Source organism: Natrix helvetica (assembly GCF_964273705.1).
Source record: "Natrix helvetica genome assembly, chromosome: 7".
Classification (NCBI taxonomy): Eukaryota; Metazoa; Chordata; class Lepidosauria; order Squamata; family Natricidae; genus Natrix; species Natrix helvetica.
In genome coordinates this window covers 76,037,777-76,060,696 of record NC_138558.1, presented here as the reverse complement: position 1 = coordinate 76,060,696, position 22,920 = coordinate 76,037,777, and the positions used below count along the sequence as shown (strand labels likewise).

The following is a 22,920-nucleotide window of genomic DNA, read 5'->3' as shown; positions in this document are numbered from 1 at the left end:
CCCCATGATTCTTCTCGCGCTCCGAACTCGCTTCTTTGGAACTCCAGCCAGGAGGGCTGGACGAGGGAGAGTCCAGTTCAGCAGGGCTTCCATCTTGTCCGTCCGTTGGATCTTCTGTCCTTCCATCCTCCAGGTCCACGGTTGGCAGATCTTCGGCCAGCTTCGTGTTGTCCTTCTCAGGACCGCCCGTGCCATCTCCTTCCGACAGAAACTGGGACAAGGACGAATGGAAATCGTTGGCTTGAGGAGCACTCTTTGGGTTTCCGCGTGAGTCATCGGAAAGCAGCGCATTTTCCTCTGGAAGAGTCCATTCTCTTTTAGCAGGACACGTGATGGGCGGCTGCCTTGGTTGATCTTCTGCAGGAGAAAAAAAATGGGAATATTGCATGTTTATATTGCATTGTGGTGGTGCAGTGGTTGGAGTGCAGAACTGCAGGCCACTTCTGCTGATCACCAGCTGCCGGCAGTTTGGCAGATCGAATCTCACCAGGCTGAAGGTTGACTCAGCCTTCCGGCCTTCCGAGGTGGGTAAAATGAGGAACCAGATTGTTGGGGCCAAGAGACTGACCCTGTAAACCACTTAGAGAGGGCTGTAAAGCAGTATATAAATCTAAGTGCTATTGCTAGTCCTTCCTTCCTTCCTTCCTTCCTTCCTTCCTTCCTTCCTTCCTTCCTTCCTTCCTTCCTTCCTTCCTTCCTTCCGTGGTGGCGCAGAGGTTAGAATACAGTAATGCAGGCTAACTGCCCACAGCTAGGAGGATCGATCCTGACCAGCTCAAGGTTGACTCAGCCTTCCATCCTTCCAATGTGGGTAAAAGGAGGACCCAGATTGTTGGGGGCAAGAGGCTGACTCTGTAAACCGCTTAGAAAGGGCTGGCAACAGACTTGCTTCTGGTTGGGCCCAGTTCAGTCAAGAGCGACCAAACTTGTGTTCAAGAGTGAGATTTTTATGCATTTATTTATTTTAGAAAAATTATGCAGCCGCCCACTCTGCTCTGCTCACAGCAACTGTAGACGGCTTGCAAACAATAAAAGTACAATCTTCTTATATACGTAAGACACCGCTGGTGTGTGTGTCTGTGTTTGTGTTTGTATCTCTATGTTCCAGCATAACTCTGGAACGCCTGGCTCATTAAGGAGAGCGAATGCGGCGTTCCTAGAACGCCAATTGTCTGTGATGTCAGTTCCTTCGCAGCTTCCTCTGGAAAGCCAGCCATGACGTTCGCCCTCCAGTGGACCAATGAGGAAGCGCATGATGGATTTGGGACAAAGTGCCAGGATCGTAGACAGGGCGGAAAAGAAGAGCGCATGGGAGGGGCAAGGGAGAAGGACGGGATGATGGACATGGGAGTAGGGGCAAGAAAGACCCCTCTCAATGGCTCCCTGTCAGACCAACGCTTCAACGTCTATAAATACCCAGCAATTCCAGGTTACAGCTAATATAGAAATAAAATATATTAAAAAATAACCATTCCACACAGACACACACACCCATGACAACACACAATCAACTAAACTATTTGTTGGACTCCATCCCATTCTCAGGCCCACTGGCAGAACCAGGTCTTCAGGTCCTTTAGAAAAAGTGTCAGAATGGGGGCTAATTTCCGGCAGGATGATGTTCCAGAAGGAGGGAGCCACCACGGAGAAGGCCCTTCTTCTGCGTCCTGCCAAATGGAGCTCCATAGGGGGCGGGACTCTTGACATTCCTCGCCTCCCCGCTCCAATGGGTCTGGTGGATGTGACCGTCCAGAGACGGTCCCTCAGATAACCTGGTCCCAACATGTCATCGTTGGGACTTTTCCAAAATTTGGGATTTCTGCTATTACGACTCACCTTCTAGATCTACGGCTTACCTTCTAGATTCTGCTGGGGCTTCTCAACGCATGACCGTAACGGGGATCGTGACCTCTGGATCGCAGGGACAGCCGGTTCACTAAAGGTAATAGTATCCTTGCCGCCTGTAATCACAGGACACGAACAAATTAATTTCCCTCATCCTGTCCAAAACCAAAAGAGATAAAAATGAAAACCAAGAGTAGAACTCAAGCATTTAAAACAAGGACATTCTACTTGATACAGGAGTGGTGCGGTGGACTAGAGGTGGAGCTCTCACCTCACAATCGGGAGCCTGTGAGTTCGATCCTAGGTAGAGGCAGATATTTCTCGGCTGAACAAAACTCCGCATTGACAACAGGTAGGGCAGTTGGCCAGTAAATGCTCAGTTCCATTCAGTTGCCCAAACTCCATCCCACGAGGGATTATGAGGTGACTAAAAGATGATGATGATATTCTACTTGATGCCATAAGGATCTCGGTCTTTCTTTCTCGCTTCCTTTGCTCCTCCCTCTTTGTTTACCGTATTTTTCAGAGTATAAGACCCACCTTTTTCCCTCAAAAAAGAGCCTGAAAATCTGGGTGCATCTTAGACACTGAATACAGCATTTTTTACCTCCTGAATCCCCACCCCCTTCACCAAAATGGCTGTGCAGAACCTGCAGGAGGCTTTCAGAGAGCTCCTGGGGGCTGGGGAGGGCAGAAATGTGTGAAAAATGGGCCGTTTTTTTACTCAATTTTGCCCCCCCTCCCAGTCCCCAGGAGCACTCTACAAGCCTCCTAAGGGCTATTCATGTCTCTCTTTTGGGGGGAAAAACGGGCCTGTTTTGGGGAGATTTGCAGAGTGCAAAAACTTTTTTTTTAATTTGCCTCTTCAAAACCTTGGTGCGTCTTATACTCTGGTGCATCTTATATTACGAAAAATATGGTAACAGTTTAGAACTTAATCAACTCTTACGCCACTTCCAATAATCTAAGTATTTTTGGATTGAGCTGGAATCTCAGGGTTACAAGATGCTGGTTAGAAAACCCAGCCCAATGAAACCAGGATATCCTGCTTGATATCAAATGGAGCCTGTTCTTTCCTTCCCACTTCTTCTGTTCCTCCACCTCTGTTTAATTGTGTAGTGCTTAATCAACTCTAAAATCGCATCTGATGATCCTAGCACTTTTGGATTAAAGCTCAAAAGCTGGAATTTCAGGGTAAAAAAAAAAATGCTAGATTAGAAATCTCAGCCTGATGAAACCGGGATATCCTACTTGATATCGGAAGGAACTTGCTAATTTTTGTCTCCCTTCCTCTGTCTTTCTACTCAAGAGTCGGAGGAAGCCATCCAGATCGGCACATTCTCCTCCGGGAATCAATTCTTCCTCTTCTTTCTGATGGCACAAATCTATCTATCTATCTATCTATCTATCTATCTATCTATCTATCTATCTATCTATCTATCTATCTATCTATCTTTCTTTCTTTCTTTCTTTCTTTCTTTCTTTCTCTCCTCCTCCTTCTTTTCTTTATTTTTGTTTGTATTTATGTTCCAGCATAACTCTGGAGCACCTCGAGCAATTTCAACCAAACTTGGTACACAGATTACTTATCCTCTGGAAACAAATACTGGGGGTGGGTGAGTAAAACACCCCTGGTGTGTGTGTGTGTGTGTGTGTTTCAGCATAACTCTGGAATGCCTGGGCCGTTAAGGAGAGCGAGTGCGATGTCCTAGACCTGCAATTGCTTGTGATGTCATGGGAGGCGGAAGAGAGATCCTCCAGTGGACCAATAGTGAAGCACCTGATGGATTTTGGGCAAAGTGCTAGGATCGTAGACAGGGCGGGGAAGAGGAGCGCATGGGAGTGGGAAGGGAGAGGGATGATGGATGATGGGCATGGGAGTAGGGGGAAGAAAGGCCCCACTCAATGGCTCCCTGTCAGACAAATGCTTTGACCAAAGGTGGCTTGCTACCGGTTCGCACCGGTTTGGGTGAACCGGTAGTGGTAATTTGGCCTTGGTCGCCCAAACAAGCAGCGACCCAGGCTGGCCACACCCCCGAACCAATTCCCCATTTGGTGATGCTGTTGCCGGCATGCTTTTTACTATTTTTTTTCATGTTCTGCGCATGCACCCAACAATTTATGGTCAACTGCGAACATGCTTGCAGCAACGCCCGCTCCTGGCTTCGACGTCTATAAATACCAGATGGCAGATTGTGATAAATTTTCGGCACAGTCACTACAGAAAAGTGACCGTCTACTAACTCCTCTGTTTAGTAGACTCCGTCTTGCTGCAGCTGTCATGTCAGAAGAATTTTTGAAAATCGAGAAATTGAGAGCGTTGCCTTAAACGGCATCCGTTGACCCAGGAAAATTTCCTTTGTTTGAAGGAAAGTTCATTAAAAGAACCAAGCTAAACATCTATGGAGATCCTCAAGTCATCCAGGTCACGGTTGTCCCAAAGGTGCTTTTTTTTCCCAAGAAGCAACTGGACTTTCTTGTTTTTACTTTGAAGACATTTCCCTTCTCATCCAAGAAGCTTCTTCAGCTCCGGCTGGATTGTGGGGAATGAAAGGATTTATATTCCTTGCAGGCAGCTGGTCATTTGCATCCTTTTTAGAGGGTCGTTGAGGCCACTTGGAGGTTTACCTGAGTCCTCCGGGTCACCTGAGTGGTGCAAGTGGGTGTGGAGCCTTCTTGGAACTGCTGAAAGGATCTGTGTTGTAGACTGGAGATATCTATCTATCTATCGGATGTGGTGGCTCAGTGGCTAAGACTCTGAGCTTGTCGATATGAAAGGCCGGCAGTTCGGCGGTTCGAATCCCTAGCGCCGTGTAACAGAGTGAGCTTGTCCCAGCTTCTGCCAACCTAGCAATTCGAAAACAGGTAAAAATGCAAGTAGAAAAATAGGGACCACCTTTGGTGGGAGGGTAACAGCATTCCGTGCGCCTTCGGTGTTTAGCCATACCAGCCACATGACCATGGAGACGTCTTTGGACAGCGCTGGCTCTTCAGCTTTGAAACAGAGATGAGCACTGCCCCCTAGACTCAGGAATGACTAACGCATATGTGCGAGGAGAACTTTTACATTTATCTATCCATCCATCCTATCTATCTATCTATCTATCTATCTATCTATCTATCTATCTATCTATCTATCTATCTATCATCTATCTATCATCTATCTATCTATCTATCTATCTATCTATCTATCTAATCTATCTATCATCTTTCCATCCATCCATCCATCCATCCATCCACCCATCCATCTATCTATCTATATCATCTTCCTTCCTCCCTCCCTCACTCCTCAACTCTTACATTTGCGCCTCTTATACTCGGAAATATTTCTTCCCTTATCACACTTCCTTCCAATTAGAAATAATTTCTGTTGCAACTGTCTGAGTCAAATATCTTAAATCGAGCAAAATAGCATTTTAAAACATTCGGATAACATTTCCACTGATGCGTGCCAGTGATAATACTTTGTGCACATGAAAAGGTTTGTTACTACGAAACGTAAATACGTCAAGGAGAAACCTACTCCCGAATCCCACTGAGATATTGTAGCTCAGGCCTTCAGGCAGCAGGGAGAAAAAGAAGGAAAAGAAAACCGTTATTATATCAAAGGGCAATTTGATGTCTAAACAAGAACAGAGTGAGCTATTCAGAGATCGTGGCCTCTCTTTCACCGTGGTTTTGCTTTAAAAGCACCGGTGAATTTATGAATTCCTTTGGAGAAACATTCAAATGAAGAGAATCTCCGGTTAAAAGTGACACAAACAAAAACACAACGCCCGCGTTTGAAAAGGGGTTGCAAATGCTCCTTTACCTTCACCACCAGTAAACGACAGGTATCCCTCAACGTACGACCACAACCAAGCCTAACATTCAAGTTGTGAAGTGAGACACTTCTTAAATTTAGAATAACAAGAGTTGGAAGGGACCTTGGAGGTCTTCTAGAGCTAACCCTAACCCTATACCATTTCAGACAAATGGATATCCAACATCTTCTTAAAAATGTCCAGTGTTGGTGCATTCACAACTTCTGAAAGCAAGCTGTTCCACTGATTAATTGTCCTCACTGTCAGGAAATTTCTCCTTAGTTCTGAGTTGCTTCTCTCCTTGATTAGTTCCCACCCATTGCTTCTTGTTCTACCTTTCAGTTACTTTGGAGAATAGTTTTGCTCCCTGTTCTTTGTGGCAGCCCCTGAGATATTGGAAGACTGCTATCATGTCTCCCCTAGTCCTTCTTTTCATCAAACTAGACCTATCCAGTTCTTGCAACCGTTCTTCATATGTTTTATCCTCCAGTCCCCTAATCCTCTTCGTTGCTCTTCTCTGCACTCTTTCTAGAGTCTAAATAAAGTTTTGCTCGGCTTTACGGTTTCCCTTGACACACGCATTAAGCAAACCACCGAACTTATTAAATGGGTAACACGGTCGTTAAGTGGATCTGGCTTCCCCATTGACTCTGTTGGTCGGGAGGTCACCAAAGGGTTATCACGTGATACACACACCCCCGGGGCACTGCGACCGTCATAAATGCGAGTCAATTGTCAAGCGCTTGAATGTAGTTCATGTGGCTATGGGGACACGGAAAGTGTGAAAAACAGCCCTAAGTTGCTTTTTTCAGTGTTGTTGTAACTTTGGACGGTCACTAAGGGAACTGTTGTAAGTTGAGGTCTACCTGTTATCAACATTGTGTGTGTGTGTGTGTGTGTGTGTATTCAAGCAGAGCGGCCTTTTGGACAGGTGGAAATTTTTATTAAATGCTACTAACCTGGGAGACTCCATAAACCAGAAACTTCTAACGTTCTCAGTTTTTTCTCCAGCTCAGCCACCCGGTTGCCTAAGATTCTGAAACAAGATTTCAACATTTTATATAAAAGGGGAAAAATAAATAACATTTACATGGAGATACAGGGGCTGTTTAGGAATCCGTCTACAAGCCTGTCTCTCTGACATACGGACATACAGATACGTACAAACACAAATATATAATTACTAGCTCATAACCTGGCATTGCCCGGGTGTTTATTTATTTATGCTAATCCTATATTAGACAGGAAAAGGAATGAATTATATCAACAGTGTCAAGTCAAAGTATTGCTGGAATACACAGACACACAGGCACATGAACTTGAAGCCAAAATGCACACTATCACAGTCAAAAGTACTGTGATTTGACACTATAGATATAATTCATTCCTTTTCATTTTAGCGGGCCAGGCGTTCCAGAGTTATGCTGGAACACCCACACCCACAGATACAGACACACTCCGAGGGGTGCCTTACCCCCACAGTATGTGTTTCCAGAGAACACAGGAGGGGAACAGACAAGTAACATAAATGAGCAAGAAGTTAACAAGGCAGAAAAGGAAAACGGAAAGCAAAACTTAAGGGGGTAATACTAGTGAGATTTATAGAGGCACAAAGAGAATAGAGAGGAAAAAAAGAAAAATGGTATCCGAAAAAGAAACTAGCCAAAAATAAAGAGAGAAATAATGGGAGATGGAAAAGAGAAACCTGGGGGAGGGATATCCTAAAAAACAATAGAAAAGCAATAGAAAAAAATCAGAAGAAAAGATATAAGACATTTAAAAAGAAGAAAAAGAGAAAATCTAGGAATAGGAGAATAGTAAATTGATAGGAACTAGTAGAATGAAATGAAATATTGTAAACATGGTAATAGTATGTACCTAAGTGGGATGTGTGTGAGCTATACTAATACTTTTTAAAGTGTAATTATGTTAAATGTTTACTATATAAAAAATTGAACTTGAAGACGTATGTCACTAATAGAAAATAGTTGGAAAGGAAATGATAAGTTGATTTATTTTTAAAGAGAAGGGGGGAAAATAATACTGTTTGTATACGTAAAAAATTAGAACTTGGAAAATATGAGAAGAAAAGTAATACGGCTAAAATTGGAAATAATGGAAATATAATGTAAAATGAATTGTGTGTTTGTGGAAATGTTAAAGTGGAAATCCGGACAACACTCTGTTCACAAAAGAATGTTTTATTATGTAACAAAAATAAAATTGAGTTGCCCCATTGGCTTTGCTCGTCAGAAGTTCCTCAAAGGGGAATCACGTGGCCCTGGGACCACTACGACCGTCATAAATATGAACCATTGGCCAAGCGCCTGAATTTTGATCATGTGACCCCAGGGGGGGATGCTGCAATGGTCATAACGTTGATTAACGGTCGTAAGCCCCATTTCTTTCAGTGCCGTTGTAACTTTGAACGGACGCTGAATGAACTGTTGTAAGTCGAGGGCTTCCTTCTATTTCTTACCACCCACATTTTGCTACTTTAAAAGAAAACGTCTTGGAAAATATCAGTTTCGATCGATTTATTGAGAGGAGAATTGTGGGTTAAGTCCACTGTGTGTTTTTCCCTGCTGTAATTGCTGATTGTTTGACCTCTACCTATAGTACATGTATGTATAGTATATATTCTTTTGTAGATAAAACCAATATTATACGACAAATCTCTGTTTGCTGTTATTGCTCCTGGGTTGTCTCTCATCGTAAAGCTGTGCGTACTCTGACAGAAATTCTACACCAGTATATTGTAGAAAAAAATCACTTACTTGTTGGTTTGTCTTTGGTGCTGGATGACCATATTCTTCTCGTGGATGGTCTCCAATAAAGCAGTAGCCAAGGATTTAAGATCAAAAATGGACTGAGGCGTTGCCGGTAAACTACATCCATGCTCTTCCGATAACAGCTCTTGCACTAGGAAACAGTTGAAGGAAGTCAAAACAAATTTAGGGATGTTTTAACAGTAGAGGTGGTCTCTGACTTACGACCACAATTGAGTTCAAAATTTCTGTCGCTACCCAAGACGTTTGTTAAGAGAATTCTGCCCCGTTTTAAGGCTTTTTCTGCCACCGTTGTTAAGCGAATCACTGCAGTTGTTAAGTTAATAACACGGTTGTTAAGTGAAGCCAGCTTCCCTAGGGACTTTGGTTGTCAGAAGGGGATCACATGACTCTGGGACTACTATGGCCATCTTAAATACGAGTCAGTTGCCAAGTGTGTGAATTTTGATCAGGTGACCGCAGGGAGGCTGCAACAGGGCTGTTATAATAAACTACTAATGCTCTCATCTATGTTTTAGAACATACGTTGTGTATAGATATTTGTTGATTCATTTAAAAAATGTTTTTTTAAAAATATCTGAGGAGTTGTTTTGAGGGGAAGCTTCCTGGCTGACCAGCCACCATTCCACTGTTCATTTAAAAGACCTTCTGATCTGTGAAGATGCAGATCCATGTGAATTCCAAGGAAAATGCTGCACTTTTTTTTAAAAAAAATTTTTTTTATTAGCTAAACGTTAAAAACATTGGACATAGTGCGGCATTTCCAGCATAAACGTTTCCATATAGTGATTGGATCTTACAACAATTACATTTTATATCCATTACGCAGGTGTGTGTAGTCAGTCAGATTACCTGTCCGTTGATCCTTTCTTTTATAGAATTAGTAATCATACAAATACATATCCAATTCCTGCCTATCACACATTCTTAATACCCTATTTTCCAATTCTTAATTTATCTGTTTTTTTTTCTGTCCCGGCTTTTTCCTCTCCTTTCTAACCATCGGTACCACTTGTCCCAGGTTTCGTGATATTCTGTCTCACCCTTGTCTTTGAGCTCTAGAGTCAGCCTGTCCATCTCTGGGCACATCAGTATCTTATTTATTATTTATCGTTCCAAGGGAGTCTCTTTATTTTTCCATTTTTGTGGATGAAACAGTCTTGCTGCCATTAAAATATGCAGCATTAAAGTCCACCTTTGCCATATATGTATGTATGTATCTATGTATGTATGTATGTATGTATGTATGTATGTATGTATGTATGTATGTATGTATTTGTGTTACAACCCCTGGTATGCCCAAATATGGGAGGGAACTCACTACTCCCTCTTTCTGTCCTTCGGCTCATTACAGAAGACCATGCAGGCAGAAAACCATATTTTTTATTTTTAATGTTGCCTTTGTTATATTTGTGTTGTATTTGTGCTGATAAATAAATAAAGGGAGACTAGTATAGATCTATTTCAAGCTATTTAGCTCTCATCAGCTAGCCATACCCTTACAAATACCCTTACACAATATATATTTGTGATCCCTAGTAGAAATAATTCTGGCCTGAACTCCATCCTTTGATTTAGCATCTCTTCCAAATACTTTCTTGGAATCTAGTGCCAAAAAGCCCAAGCTTTCGTGCACTCCCACCACATATGGTAGAAGGTCCCTAGGGAAATGCTGCCTTTTAATTAAGCCCCAGTAGAACCAGAAATAAACAAATTCTACTCCCTGATACACAGACAAACACAAAGTGATACGAGGTCCTGCAAATGTCCTATCGGGCCCACCATTGTCAATTTCAGAAGAGAAATGGGAGGAGGAAAATTTGTCCCATACCTTGTTTCGCAGAAAGGATTCCAGTCAGGGCACTGCTGTTGGATTTGTTGTGACCTTTTGAGTTTTTCCTTCTTTCTAGAGCGTTCTAAAGAAAGAAGGGGAAGGCCAAGAAAAAATGTGCATTAAAACGGGGGAAGAAAATCTGATCCTTGTTTGACTAATAAAGGAAAATATTTGTAGCTCAGGATTGAAATGAAGGGCCCTTGGAGCTTCCTGGGGTTGCTTATTTTCTTGCAAACGTTGAATTACCAAACTAGGTAACAACATCAGTGCTAGAAGGGAGGGGGTTTGCAGAGAGGAGGAGGAGGAGGAGGAGGAGGAGGAGGAGGAGGAGGAGGAGGAGGAGGAGGAGGAGGAGGAGGAGGAGGAGGAGGAGGAGGAGGAGGAGAACTGTGGGGTCTTTGCTGCTCTCTGAGCTGGATTGTTTTCTTGCAAACGTTGAATTACCAAACTAGGTAACATCATCAGTGCTAGGAGGGAGGGGGGTTTGCAGAGAGGAGGGGGAGGTGGTATGGGGTCCATGATACTCTCTGAGCTTGCTTGTTTTCTGGCAGACGTTTGATTGCGAAACTAGGTAACTTCATCAGTGCTAGAAGCAGTGGTGAAATTCAATTTTTTTTTACTACCGGTTCTGTGGCCGTGGCTTGGTGGCCGTAGCAGGGGAAGGATACTGCCAAATCCCTGTTCCCTCCTCACTTCAGGGGACGAATATTGCAAAATCCCCATTGTCTCCCCACTGTGGGGACAGCCAGAGGTGGCATTTGTCAGTTTTCTGAACTACTCAAATTTTCCGCTACCGGTTCTCCAGAACCTGTCAGAACCTGCTGAATTTCACCCCTGGCTAGAAGGGAGGGGATGGAGGAAGAAGAGAGGGAGGGGGAGGAGGGGGAGAACTGTGGGGTCCTTGGTGCTCTCTGAGATTTCTTGCTTTCTTGCAGATGTTTCATGACCTAAACTAGGTAAAACTAGGATTAGATTCTTATTTTTTTTAAAAAAAGAATGTTAAGTTTTTTCCAATTGAATATATTTACAAGCATCAACATATATCTCATGATGCTCCATAGATAATATATGTAATAGAGTGGCGGGTTCTGGGTCCCGTTGCAGCCGGGACGCTGCAACGGGGCCTGGCGCCCACCACCTCCACGTGGTAGCCACCCCCGCGATGCCCCAGCTGCCGCATGCTCCGTGCGCGAAGGCCCAATCGGCTCCAACAGAGGTAAGGAGAGCAGGTGGGCAGGCTGGCCCCTCCGGAACGGTACCTGGGGCTCCCAGCAGGCACCGGTTCGCCTCACCACTGATGTAATACATGTAATATATGTAAACCTGGAGAATGTGGAATAACTTTTTAACCACAGAAAAATGGGGAAACATCTGGAAGTCCAGAAAAATGCAGAAGAAGCAACTGAATTCTATAACAAAGGTGGAAGGACACCAATTGTCTAGTTATGTCTAGTTTGTATGAATTGTCTCGTATGTCTCGTTTAATTAAAAGAAGGACCAGAAGAGACATGATAGCAGTCTTCCAATATCTCAGGGGCTGTCACAAAAAGAGGGAGTCAAACTATTCTCCAAAGCACCTGAACGGCGAGACAAGAAGCAATGGGTGGAAACTAATCAAGGAGAGAAGCAACCTAGAACTGAGGAGAAATTTCGTGACATTTAGAATAATTAATCAGTGGAACAGAAGTTGCCTCCAGAAGTTGCAAATGCCCCAACACTGGAAGTTTTTAAGAAGATGTTGGATAGCCATCTGTCTGAAACGGTGTAGGGCTTCTTGCCTAGGCAGGGGGTTGGACTAGAAGACCTCCAAGGTCCCTTCCAACTCTGCTGTTGCATTGTATAATTGACTATACATTAAACCAAGGGCATAATGGACACCTGTGCATTTTGTTAATTTAAATGGGGCTTGAACAAAACAACGCACTGTGATTTGAGCATTAATACTTTTTTTAAAAAAAATGCATCATGCTGTATCACACTGAAAGTATCATTATGTTCGTTGGGTGAATCGAAAGTTATTGTTGAGAGTCAAAGAATCAATCTATTACAGTAGTGGCCAAAATTGTGGAAACCTTTTGGGAACAGTGTGCAGTATTTTTGAGGTCTGATGGCTAATAACACCCCCTTTTTTTGGAGTAGTAGCATAAAATTATATATTAATGGAAAGACAGTTTAATCAGGAATGTAATGCAGTAACTTTTATGAAGGGTTTGCTATTAGAGTAGCAGTTATAAAGAAGAAAAGTGAAACACATAGGATAAACAAGATGTACAAAAACGATCACCATAGAAAAATGAGATATACAAAAATTATCACCATGTCAGTTCATACTTAGTTGAGTAATCTTTAGCATGAATTATGGCCTTACAACATCTTCCCATGGAGTGAACCAAGTCTTTTAGTTCTGCAGCTGTTGTAATGTGAAACCAAGATTGAATGATGGCTTCTATTAACTGGGTTTTATTGCTGTCTGTATTTGGCTCTAACATTTCATAAAACACAGATAATTGGACAAACTTTGGGAGAGGGACATAAATTAAATACAGCTATTTCTTCTGCAAGAAACATAATTTCAGAGGGAATAAAGAGAACAGAAACACATCTTTTGATAGGCAGATCAAACAAAATGAATTATGCAAAAGAATAATTCTACCAATATAAACAGAAAATATTATGTTTAAAAGCTGTCTAAAGCTTCAGGTTTTTTTTTAAAGCACTTAAAAACTATGGAGAAATATTAGCAGGGTGGGGGTTTTTTTAAGTGAAAGAAATAAATAGTTCAAAGACTGATGAAGTAGAAAAGCCCACATTAATTAGCTTTGCAAGAAGTTTGAAATGAAATGTATTACATTGCAAAAAGATCACCATATAATTCCCCTTATAGTCCACAGTATAATTTACCTTGTATTTCACAATGTTCGATTTCAGAATATTAACCTCTTCTTGAACTTGCTTTAATCGCTCATGAAGATATCTGAATTTTGGGGATGGAAAGAGTGATCTATTACTCAGACGCCATTTATAAAGTATTTCAAAATGAGCTACACGCTTCATGGGGGAAAGGAAAGAACGAGAAATAATGGGTCGGAGCAGAGACAAAATCCTACAACTTACATTCAATATCTTGTCAACTGTGCTGTCACACAAACACACACACACACACAGGGTGCTATATATGTATGTATATAGCATATGCAAACTCACTCCCACAGCCGTGTTTTCTTTCCCAGCCATGAGAAGGCCTAAAAAGTAATTAGATTGCTACTAAATTGGTGCAAATCTAAAATTATTATTATATACTTTATTCATTAAACATGAAACTCAGACATCTGAATATTCAAAAATGCATCGCAAATGCCATTGACTGGTGCTAATGGCTGATAGGGGTTGCTGCCAGCGTCCCAGGTATCAACCAAGGACCTTCTTAAAATATAAGATGTTCCGAGTAGCGCAGTTTATTGCAGTTCCGCTGGTGTTATTGCAGGAAGCTACAATTTGTTGATGTATCTTGCAAAATTCTTGAATATGGTGCCAAGTGCCCCAATGACAATGGGTATCATTATTATTATTAGCATTTCTTTTATTCATTAAACATGAAACTCAGTTAACTGAACATTTAAAAATGCATCACAAATAGTATAGTAATAATTATTATTATTATACGCGCGCGCACACACACACACTCTATGTGTGTGTGTGTGTGTGTGTGTGTGTTGTATTTATGTATGCATACCAGGGGTTGTAACACAAATACATATATGTGTGTGTGTGTGTGTGTGTGTGTGTGTGTTGTATTTGATTTGAACCTGGGCTGTATTATATCTTAGGCAGGAGTCTTAGCCACTAAATCCCAGTAAGGGTATGGCTAGCCGATGAGAGCTAATTAGCTCAAAATAGATCTATACTAGTCTCTCTTTATTTATTTATCAGTACAAATACAACACACACACACACACACACACACACACACACACACACATATATATATATAGTGTTTGTGCTGATAAATAAATAAACAAATATAAAAAGGCAACATTAAAAAAAATATATGGTTTTCTGCCTGAATGGTCCTCTGTGATGAGCCGAATGACAGAAAGGGGGAGTAGTGAGCTCCCTCCCATATTTGGGCATACCAGGGGTTGTAACACAAATACATACATACATACATGTATGTATGTATGTATGTATATATGTATATGTATATGTATATGTATATGTATATGTATATGTATATGTATATGTATATACATACATACATACATACATACATACATACATACATACATACATACATACACATATACATATACATGTATATATATATTATTTATTATTTATTATTTATTATTTATTATATATTATTATATATAATGTAATTGTCAGGGTTCCAAATAGCATCCAAAAGTAAATCAGAGTCCGAGGCAAAGGTTCCAATTTATGAAGAGAGCCAGGTTGGCACATCTGGGAAAACCCAAATCTGAAAGCTTCCTGGTTTTCCCCATCCAGTTGAAAGTTCAAGATCTTTCCCCCCACACCCACAAGCCCATCACATGGTCCAATCTCCCACTGCCACACTGGCAGCTTCCACCCATCCAGTTCCAGCCAGGTGCAAAGACAAAGGATGACCTTGGCTTTCTGGAAAGGAATGTTGTTATGGCTACATATCATCTAACTCCTTACAATCCCCCCTCCCATTTTCCCACCATAGAAAAGGCATAGTAGAATAATAGAAAGTGTGGCAGGCCAAAGATCCAAAAGAAAAGATGGCTACAGGCCTGACAGGAATGATAATTAATATAATATAATAAATATAATATAATAATCTAATATAATATAATATAATATAATATAATAATATAATAAATATAATATAATAAATATAATATAATATAATAATCTAATCTAATCTATAATATAATATAACATAACATAACATAACATAACATAACATAACATAACATAACATAACATAACATAACATAACATAATATAATATATAATGGGGTGCCATAGAGCCGAGGTGGGTGGGCGGGGCCAGCCACGATTTCCACTCACTTATTTTCCATACAGAGAGCATCTATATCAATGATGCGGTCCACGTGTCCCCCGAGAACATGGTTCAGCTCTTGGTTTAACTTTTCTGATTTATCTTGATAAAAAGAACGTTCTTCTCTCACATCCTGCAGCTCATCCAACGACGCTTGTAGATCAAGGTGCAGAGTCTCCATCTGGCAAGAGAGCCAAGCGTCAAGAGCGTTAACGAAGATGAGGAGAACTTCCACCCTTTCCTCCAGGCAAACTCGGCCTACTAATTTTTGCCAAGGGTTTTCGTATCTCTCATGTGCCTATTTTCAGGAACAAAGATGACAAAGTTAGAGGGAAAGACTGCTGTTCTGACAGAGGCTTCCCCAGTGGCACGAAGCCGAGTCCCTGTCCCGATAAACCCCTTTTATTGAATTGACAGTGAATTCCTCTCCAGCAAAGACTTTCCTCTCCCACAGTCTTTCAAGATAGTTCATCATTACCCACCTTGATCAGGCTTGGAGAGTGGCCAGGCCGATATCTTTCAGACTCCATTGCAATACTTGGCCAGAATGCAGGAATGAACTAATGGCCTCCTGCAAACTCCACTCCCCTTTCGCTCCTCTTTTATTTCCTCTGGGAGGGGCCATTCATCGTCCACCTGTGGCCTTACTCCCAAGTTGACCCCTGTTCTTTAGCTGTTCCCTTCGTCTGGCAACTCTGTGCATGCGCACACTGGGAACAGGCTCCAGCTGTTCTTCTGCCTCACTGATGTCTGATTCTGAAGGCAGCTGATAACTGGCATACGGCTCTGGCCCCCTCTCTGCCTCCGACACAGAGCCCTCATCAGAGCCTTCCCCAGACTCCAGGACTGGCCCATGTTTCTCCCCAACCTCCTCACTGTCCGAATCCGCTGCCAGCTCTGCTGGCCGCTGATGGGCCACAACAAGAGGAAAAAATGCTACTACAGGTAATGCTTGACTTAAAAGCACAACAGTGTCCAAAATGTATGTTGTTAAGTCAGACATTTGTTAAGTGAGTTTGCCCCATTTTATGACCTTCCTTGCCACCGTTGCTAAGTGAATCACTGCAGGTGTTACGTTGATAACTGCAGTTGTTAAGTAATCCAGCTTCCCCTTGGACTCGGCTTGTCAGAAGGTCGGAAAAGGGGATCACATGACCTTGGGACACTGACCGTCGTAAATAGGAACCAGTTGCCAAGCGTCTAAATTTTGATCATGTGATCATGGGAACACGACAAAGGTTGCAACTGTGAAAAACGGACAACCAAAAGATTCAAAGAGAAGAAATCTATCTATCTAGAGTTGCATTTTTGCATCCTTCTTATTCTTTGTTTTCTTGCAAACATTTCATTACCAAGCTTGGTAACATCTTCAGGTTGTGGGAGTGTGGAATTTTACTGTTTTACTGAGAATGTTACCTGGTTCCCCCTTGCACATATGTGCTAGTCGTTCCTGCCTCTAGGGGGCAGCGCTCATCTCCGTTTCAGAGCTGAAGAGCCAGAGCTGTCCGAAGACGTCTCCGTGGTCATGTGGCCGGCATGACTCAACACTGAAGGCACACGGAGCGCTGTCCCCTCCCCACCAAAGGTGGTTCCTGTTTTTCTACTTGCCTTTTTTACGTGCTTTCGAACTGCTAGGTTGGCAGAAGCTGGGACAAGTCACGGGAGCTCACTCCGTTAGGGATTCGAACGGCCAACCAATAAATCTGTCTTATACATTTAGAAGTCAAATAGCCATCTAAAAACACCCAGCGCTCCCAAATAATGTGATATCTAGTTTTTAATACCCACTCGTTGCATTTTTGGCTACGGAAACAGACGCGCGGGCTTGATGGATATTCCATCTGATCAAACCAAATCTCATGAAATTTAGGACGAAAAGTCGAGTCTACGTTCGCAAAGCAAGACATTTTTGTTTGATTACTTGTTCTCGCGCTTTCTCCAGCTGCTGCACCAGATCTTCACGCTCGTGGGGCGCAAAATGGCGGGCGCCAACCTCTTCGTCTCCAAGTCTTTGCTTGGCAATTGTCATCCGTAGAAGCTGGAAGGAAAAAGAAATCCAGAAGAATTGATTGCAGCGTTCGAATATCTTGGGGATTGCCCCCAAGGAAGAGGGAGTCAAGCTATTCTCCAAAGCACCTGAAGGCAGGACAGGAAGCAATGGGTGGAAACTAATCCAGGAGAGAAGCAACTTAGAACTGAGGAGAAACTTCCTGACAGTTAGAACAATTAATCAGTGGAACAGAAGTTGCCTCCAGAAGTTTTTAAGAAGAGGTTGGATAACCATTTGTCTGAAACGGTATAGGGCGTCCTGCCTGAGAAGGGGGCTGGACTAGAAGACCTCCAAGGTCCCTTCCAACCAGTGCTGGGATTCAAATAATTCAAACTTGGAACTAACAGTTATCAATCAAGGTCGACTTTCATAATTGTATTTAATTTGTGCCCTACCTTGTTGTCTCCTTGGACTTCTGCCAGTCTTTGATGCAACTCTTTGATTTCTTCCCCTAAATGTTTATTTCGATCCCGGGAATCGCTCAGAAGCTGGGTGAGATTGGCCTGGAAAAAGGGCAAGAAACGGTCACGAGGGCAGCCCAAAAGTGCAGCTGAGGGGGAAAAAACGAACTATTTTTTATTGGATGCCTTTCTGGAATTAAAATTAATGCAAGTGAAGAAAGAAAGAAAGAAAGAAAGAAAGAAAGAAAGAAAGAAAGAAAGAAAGAAAGAAAGAAAGAAAGAAAGAAAGAAAGAAAGAAAGAAAGAAAGAAAGAAAGAAAGAAAGAAAGAAAGAAAGAAAGAAAGAAAGAAAGAAAGAAAGAAAGAAAGAAAGAAAGAAAGAAAGAAAGAAAGAAAGAAAGAAAGAAAGAAAGAAAGCCATAGGTGCATATATAGCTCAAAGGTAATAGATAAAATAGCAACAGATGGCAACAAAAATATGCAGGAATACACAGGGGCAGCGAATCTACCAAGTTTTTATCTTATCTTATCTCTTTAAAAAAAAAACCTTGATTTGAAAGGGTAAAACCTTAAAATAAAAATATTTTTAAAAATAATTTTGAATAAGTTACAATCCTTTTTGACAGTACTAACATAACCATTTGTTATTCAAATACATTTTTATTCATTCCTAATTATTCCTATATCTATACATCTGTTTCTAAGCTGTACATTCATGTTCCTATTATATTTATCTTATCTTACCTTACCTTATTTTATCTTAGCGTATATCCTACCCTATCCGAATCATTTATTTTATTTTGATTTATTTTAATTGTTTTATTTTATCTTTCTTCAGCTACTATGTTTTTTTATTTAACAAGTAATTTTTATTAAACATTTTACAAAACAAAACATAAAAAACCAAATTCAACATCCATTCTTCCCATTCCTAAGACATCAGTATATTCCATTTTGTTTATCATCTTACATATTTTCCATTTGTTTTACATTTACAACTTCCTCTTTACATTTATAATTCCTATAACCTAATATTTACATATATAAATATTCTACTTTTATTCGTTATTCCTATTCTCTAACCACTGATACCATTTATCCCATAATGAATCATATTCTTTATCTTCTTATCTTATATATTCTTTGTTTTCTTATCTTATTTTCTTATTTAATTTGATTTCATGTTTTTACATTTATTTTATTAATCCAGCAGTTTAACTACTAAGCCAAAACTACCTCCCAAGGCTATAAGATGGGAGTGTGGGGAAAGCAGGGCTACTACGCATATGGCCCACCAATCTCCTTCCACCTCAAGGCCCTGACTGAAGCCCCTTCCCCTTTTAGTTTACATTTGGGTATTTTGGGGGAAATTAAGGTGATGTTGTGGCCCGAGAGTGGCCATCAGAGCTGGCAGCAGATTCGGAGAGTGAGGAGGTTGGGGAGGAAGATGGGCCAGTCCTGGAGTCTGGGGAAGGCTCTGATGAGGGCTCTGTGTCGGAGGCAGAGGGGGGGCCAGGGCCGTTTGACAGTTATCAGCTGCCTTCAGAGTCGGACATCAGTGAGGCAGAAGAACAGCTGGAGCCTGTTCCCAGTGTGCGCATGCACAGAGCTGCCAGACGAAGGGAAGAGCTAAAGAATAGAGGTCGACTCGGGAGTAGGGGCCACAGATGGATGATGAATGGCCCCTCCCAGAGGAAATAAAAGAGGAGCAAAAGGGGAGTGGAGTTTGCAGGAGACCATTAGTTCGTTTAATTGGTTCGTGACTCTCTGAGGCTCCTTGCCAAGTTCTGCAGATCTCGGCCTGGCAGCTCTCCAAGCCAGAGAAGGTCCGTGACTGTAAATCCTCCCTTGAAAGACTTTGCTGGATGTGAAGGAGCAGAATTCACAGTCAATTAATAAAAGGGTTTTTTTTGTCGGGACGAGGAGTTTGCTTCAGGCTCTCGGGAAGCCTCCGTCAGAACATGTGACTTCTTTCTTGCATCTGAATAGTTGTGAGTTTTAAAGGGCAAAGGAAGATAGCTAAGGGGTTGGGAAAAAAAGAAATATGTGTACAAAATAATCAGAAAACCTGGAAAATGTCTGCAGGAGACAGCGTTAGGCCATTTGTAAGCTGGGATGGAAGAGGGTTATGGGGAACCACGAAGAAAAGCAGTAACAAAATGCAATAGTGAACAAAAATGTCACAATCATTTTTTTTCTCTCTGAGCCCCACTGGGAAAAGTTACTATTTCTGACAATCTTTTCGAATAAAATATTACAAATTACAGAATATTTAGCGGAATCCTAAACCTCACTGGATTTGCTCATGTTTATCATACTGATCTGAGGGGCACATAGTCCACGACTTTCAACGGTTCATTTAGTGATTATTCAAAGTTATGACGAAAACCGAGAACATTTTTTTCCCCACATTTACAACTGTTGTGGCATTCCCGTGGTCATGTGATCAAAATTCATACCTTGGCCACTGAAGGTCTTAGCGTCCCGGGGGTGGGGTGGGGGAAGTGATCCCTTTTTGCGACCTTCTGGCAAGCTAAGTCAAGGGGGAAGCCAGATTCACTTAACAACAATGTTATTAACTTAAGAATTGCAGGGATTCACTTAGCAACTGTGGAAACCAGATTCGGTTCACAACGGTGTTGCTAACTTCCCTGGCCTGCTCTCGAGTTGCCATAGGCAAGTGGGAAAGGAAACCACCGGAGCAGCATGGCAGCCAAACACAGAAGTACATTCCAGACTTATCTCTCTCAAGGCTGTCTCCAAGGGTTACCCACAACGGGCCGGAGGGGAGTGATCTCTACAGCCCAGGAAACTGTTCCGTTGGCAAATGTGATTTATGACACACCCTAGGGGGAGGGGGAAACGGGGTCATGATTGGGGCTTAAATTACGTGGGGTGAGAGTTGGCTTCACTTGGGTACATGGAGCTCCTAATAAATAACTGGATTTCTTTTGAAGCTTGGCTCGAGGCTCATGATTTAATTAGGGCATCTTTCGGAATCCTGACAATTATACATAAGTCCCTTATTATCGGCAAGCGGGTGGATGGAATTATTGAAGTACCATTCTGCAAAACAGAGCATGAAAAAAATAGAATAAAGCCACATATTTATTTGGGTGCCATGTTGCAGTCAAACCAATTCAACATAGACCTCTCTTCTTGAAAGAATTTGTGACCTGGAAACGTTGGTTATATTAGTCAGAAATAAAACCTACCTGCTTTCTCTTCTCCGGGGGAAGAGACGGATCGCCATCCTAATAAAAAAAAAAGGACAGGAAAATAAGTTAGAAGAAATTCTAATTTGCGCTAAACCTTTAGTAAAGTATTACAATACAATACAATAGTATTGTATTGTATCACTGAGTCGCAGGCATTAAAACATTTCCACTTTAAGTTTGCATAATGTTATTAATATGAATAATAAGGTGAACGGCTTTGAGAAAATCAGAATTTAAAGGATGATAGCGGAATATTTAACCTCACTCATTGCATTACCAGAAGAAAAGAGTGGTGCAGAGATGGGTTGCTCCCGGTTCGGCCCAGATCGGACGAATCGGTAGTAGCGGCAACGGGAGGCTCCGCCCACCCGTCCAGACGCTTCTGCGCATGCGCGCCCCAAACTAGTAGTAAAAAAATTGGCAACCCACCACTGGTGTGGTGGCTTAGAGGTGGAGCTCTCCCCTCACAATCGGGAGGCTGTGAGTTCAATCCTAGGTAGAGGCAGATGTTTCTCTGTGTGTGGTGAGAATATATCTGCTGAATATAACTCCATATTGGCGACAAGGAATGGCATCCGGCCAGTAAACACTCAGCTCCATTCAGACTCCACCCCGCAAGGGATTATGGGATCATTAAATGATGTTGATTGCATTACCAGAAGGAAAAGTTTTTATCCTATCCAAATTTCCGAACCGGCTACCTACAATTAGTTCTTGGTATTTCTTCTTTAGCGACTGGTGTTTTTCCCGTAGTTGGTTAGCCATAAGCTTGAACTGGTCTCTTTCCTGTTGACAGGAATCAAGCTCCTTCGAAAGAATCAGCAGCGCTTCCTTCTTGCTCTCCAGTTTCCGTTTACACACCAGGTACTACAAGAAAAGCAAGGGAAAATTTTAGTACTTGCGCTTTACAAAGTAAAACGAATATCCAGAAATATTTCTATGTAAAGAAGGAAAATACTTGGGAGTGTTTTCCCAAATTAAGATTTGTGTCAATGTCTATGGAGATTCTCAATCATCCAGACCATGGTTTATTTTTATTTTATTTTATTTTATTATTATTTATTTATTTATTTTATTTTATTTTATTATTATTTTATTTTACTATTTTATTTTATTATTTTATTTATTTTATTTATTTTATTTATTTTATTATTTTATTTATTTTATTTATTTTATTTATTTTATTTATTTATTTTATTTATTTTATTTATTTTATTTATTTTATTTATTTTATTTATTTTATTTATTTTATTTATTTTATTTATTTTATTTATTTTATTTATTTTATTTATTTTATTTATTTTATTTATTTTAAATTTTTATATTGTTTACTTATTAGCTGTACAGTTTTGGCCTATTTTATCCTCCTCCTATGCATACATGTATTTTATTTGGTGTTTTTTAATACGGACTGTACACCGCCCCGAGTCCCTTTCGGGAGAGGGGGCGGTATATAAGTGCTAATAAATGAAATGAAATGAAATGAAATGAAAATTTTATTTATTTTATTTATTTTATTTTATTATTTTATTTTATTATTTTATTTACTTTATTTATTTTATTTATTTTATTTTATTATTATTTTATTATTTTATTTGTTTGTTTGCCAAACATGTACGAGATAACAAGTATAGGTATGAACATAAACATGAACAAAGGAAGTAAGTCAGTAATGGTATTCTATTTTCTTCACTACTAGTTTGGTAGCGGGAGCATGTCTGCGCATGCTCAGAAGGTCCTTGATGATGTCTGGGTGGATGGGCGGAGCCTCGTGCCGCTGCCACTACCGGTTGGCCCAAACCGATGCGAACCAGCAGCATACCACCTCGGAAGTAAGTACAGATAAATGGGGACAGTAGGACAAGGACGGTAGGCATGCTGGTGAGCTTATGCACACCCCCATAATGGACCTCTTAGAAATGGGGTGAGGGGG

The 22,920-nt window shown here is 41.2% G+C and overlaps 1 protein-coding gene across 1 annotated transcript in view; it reads right to left on the bottom strand.

The window, feature by feature from the left end:
• Nucleotide 1: 1 nt before the first annotated feature.
• The window catches only part of CCDC149 (coiled-coil domain containing 149), a gene marked incomplete at its 3' end in the record, with an annotated part of 36,680 nt that continues 13,761 nt past the window's right edge, over nucleotides 2-22,920 (bottom strand). The window contains exons 2-12 of the mRNA XM_081960299.1: nucleotides 21,693-21,854; nucleotides 20,985-21,023; nucleotides 17,764-17,871; nucleotides 17,240-17,356; nucleotides 15,327-15,499; nucleotides 13,173-13,245; nucleotides 10,269-10,353; nucleotides 8,426-8,570; nucleotides 6,608-6,684; nucleotides 1,857-1,961; nucleotides 2-357 (exon numbers count right to left, since the gene is read on the bottom strand). Of these exons, the coding sequence (XP_081816425.1) occupies nucleotides 2-357; nucleotides 1,857-1,961; nucleotides 6,608-6,684; nucleotides 8,426-8,570; nucleotides 10,269-10,353; nucleotides 13,173-13,245; nucleotides 15,327-15,499; nucleotides 17,240-17,356; nucleotides 17,764-17,871; nucleotides 20,985-21,023; nucleotides 21,693-21,854 (1,440 nt within the window). The remainder of the gene's footprint in view (nucleotides 358-1,856; nucleotides 1,962-6,607; nucleotides 6,685-8,425; nucleotides 8,571-10,268; nucleotides 10,354-13,172; nucleotides 13,246-15,326; nucleotides 15,500-17,239; nucleotides 17,357-17,763; nucleotides 17,872-20,984; nucleotides 21,024-21,692; nucleotides 21,855-22,920) is intronic.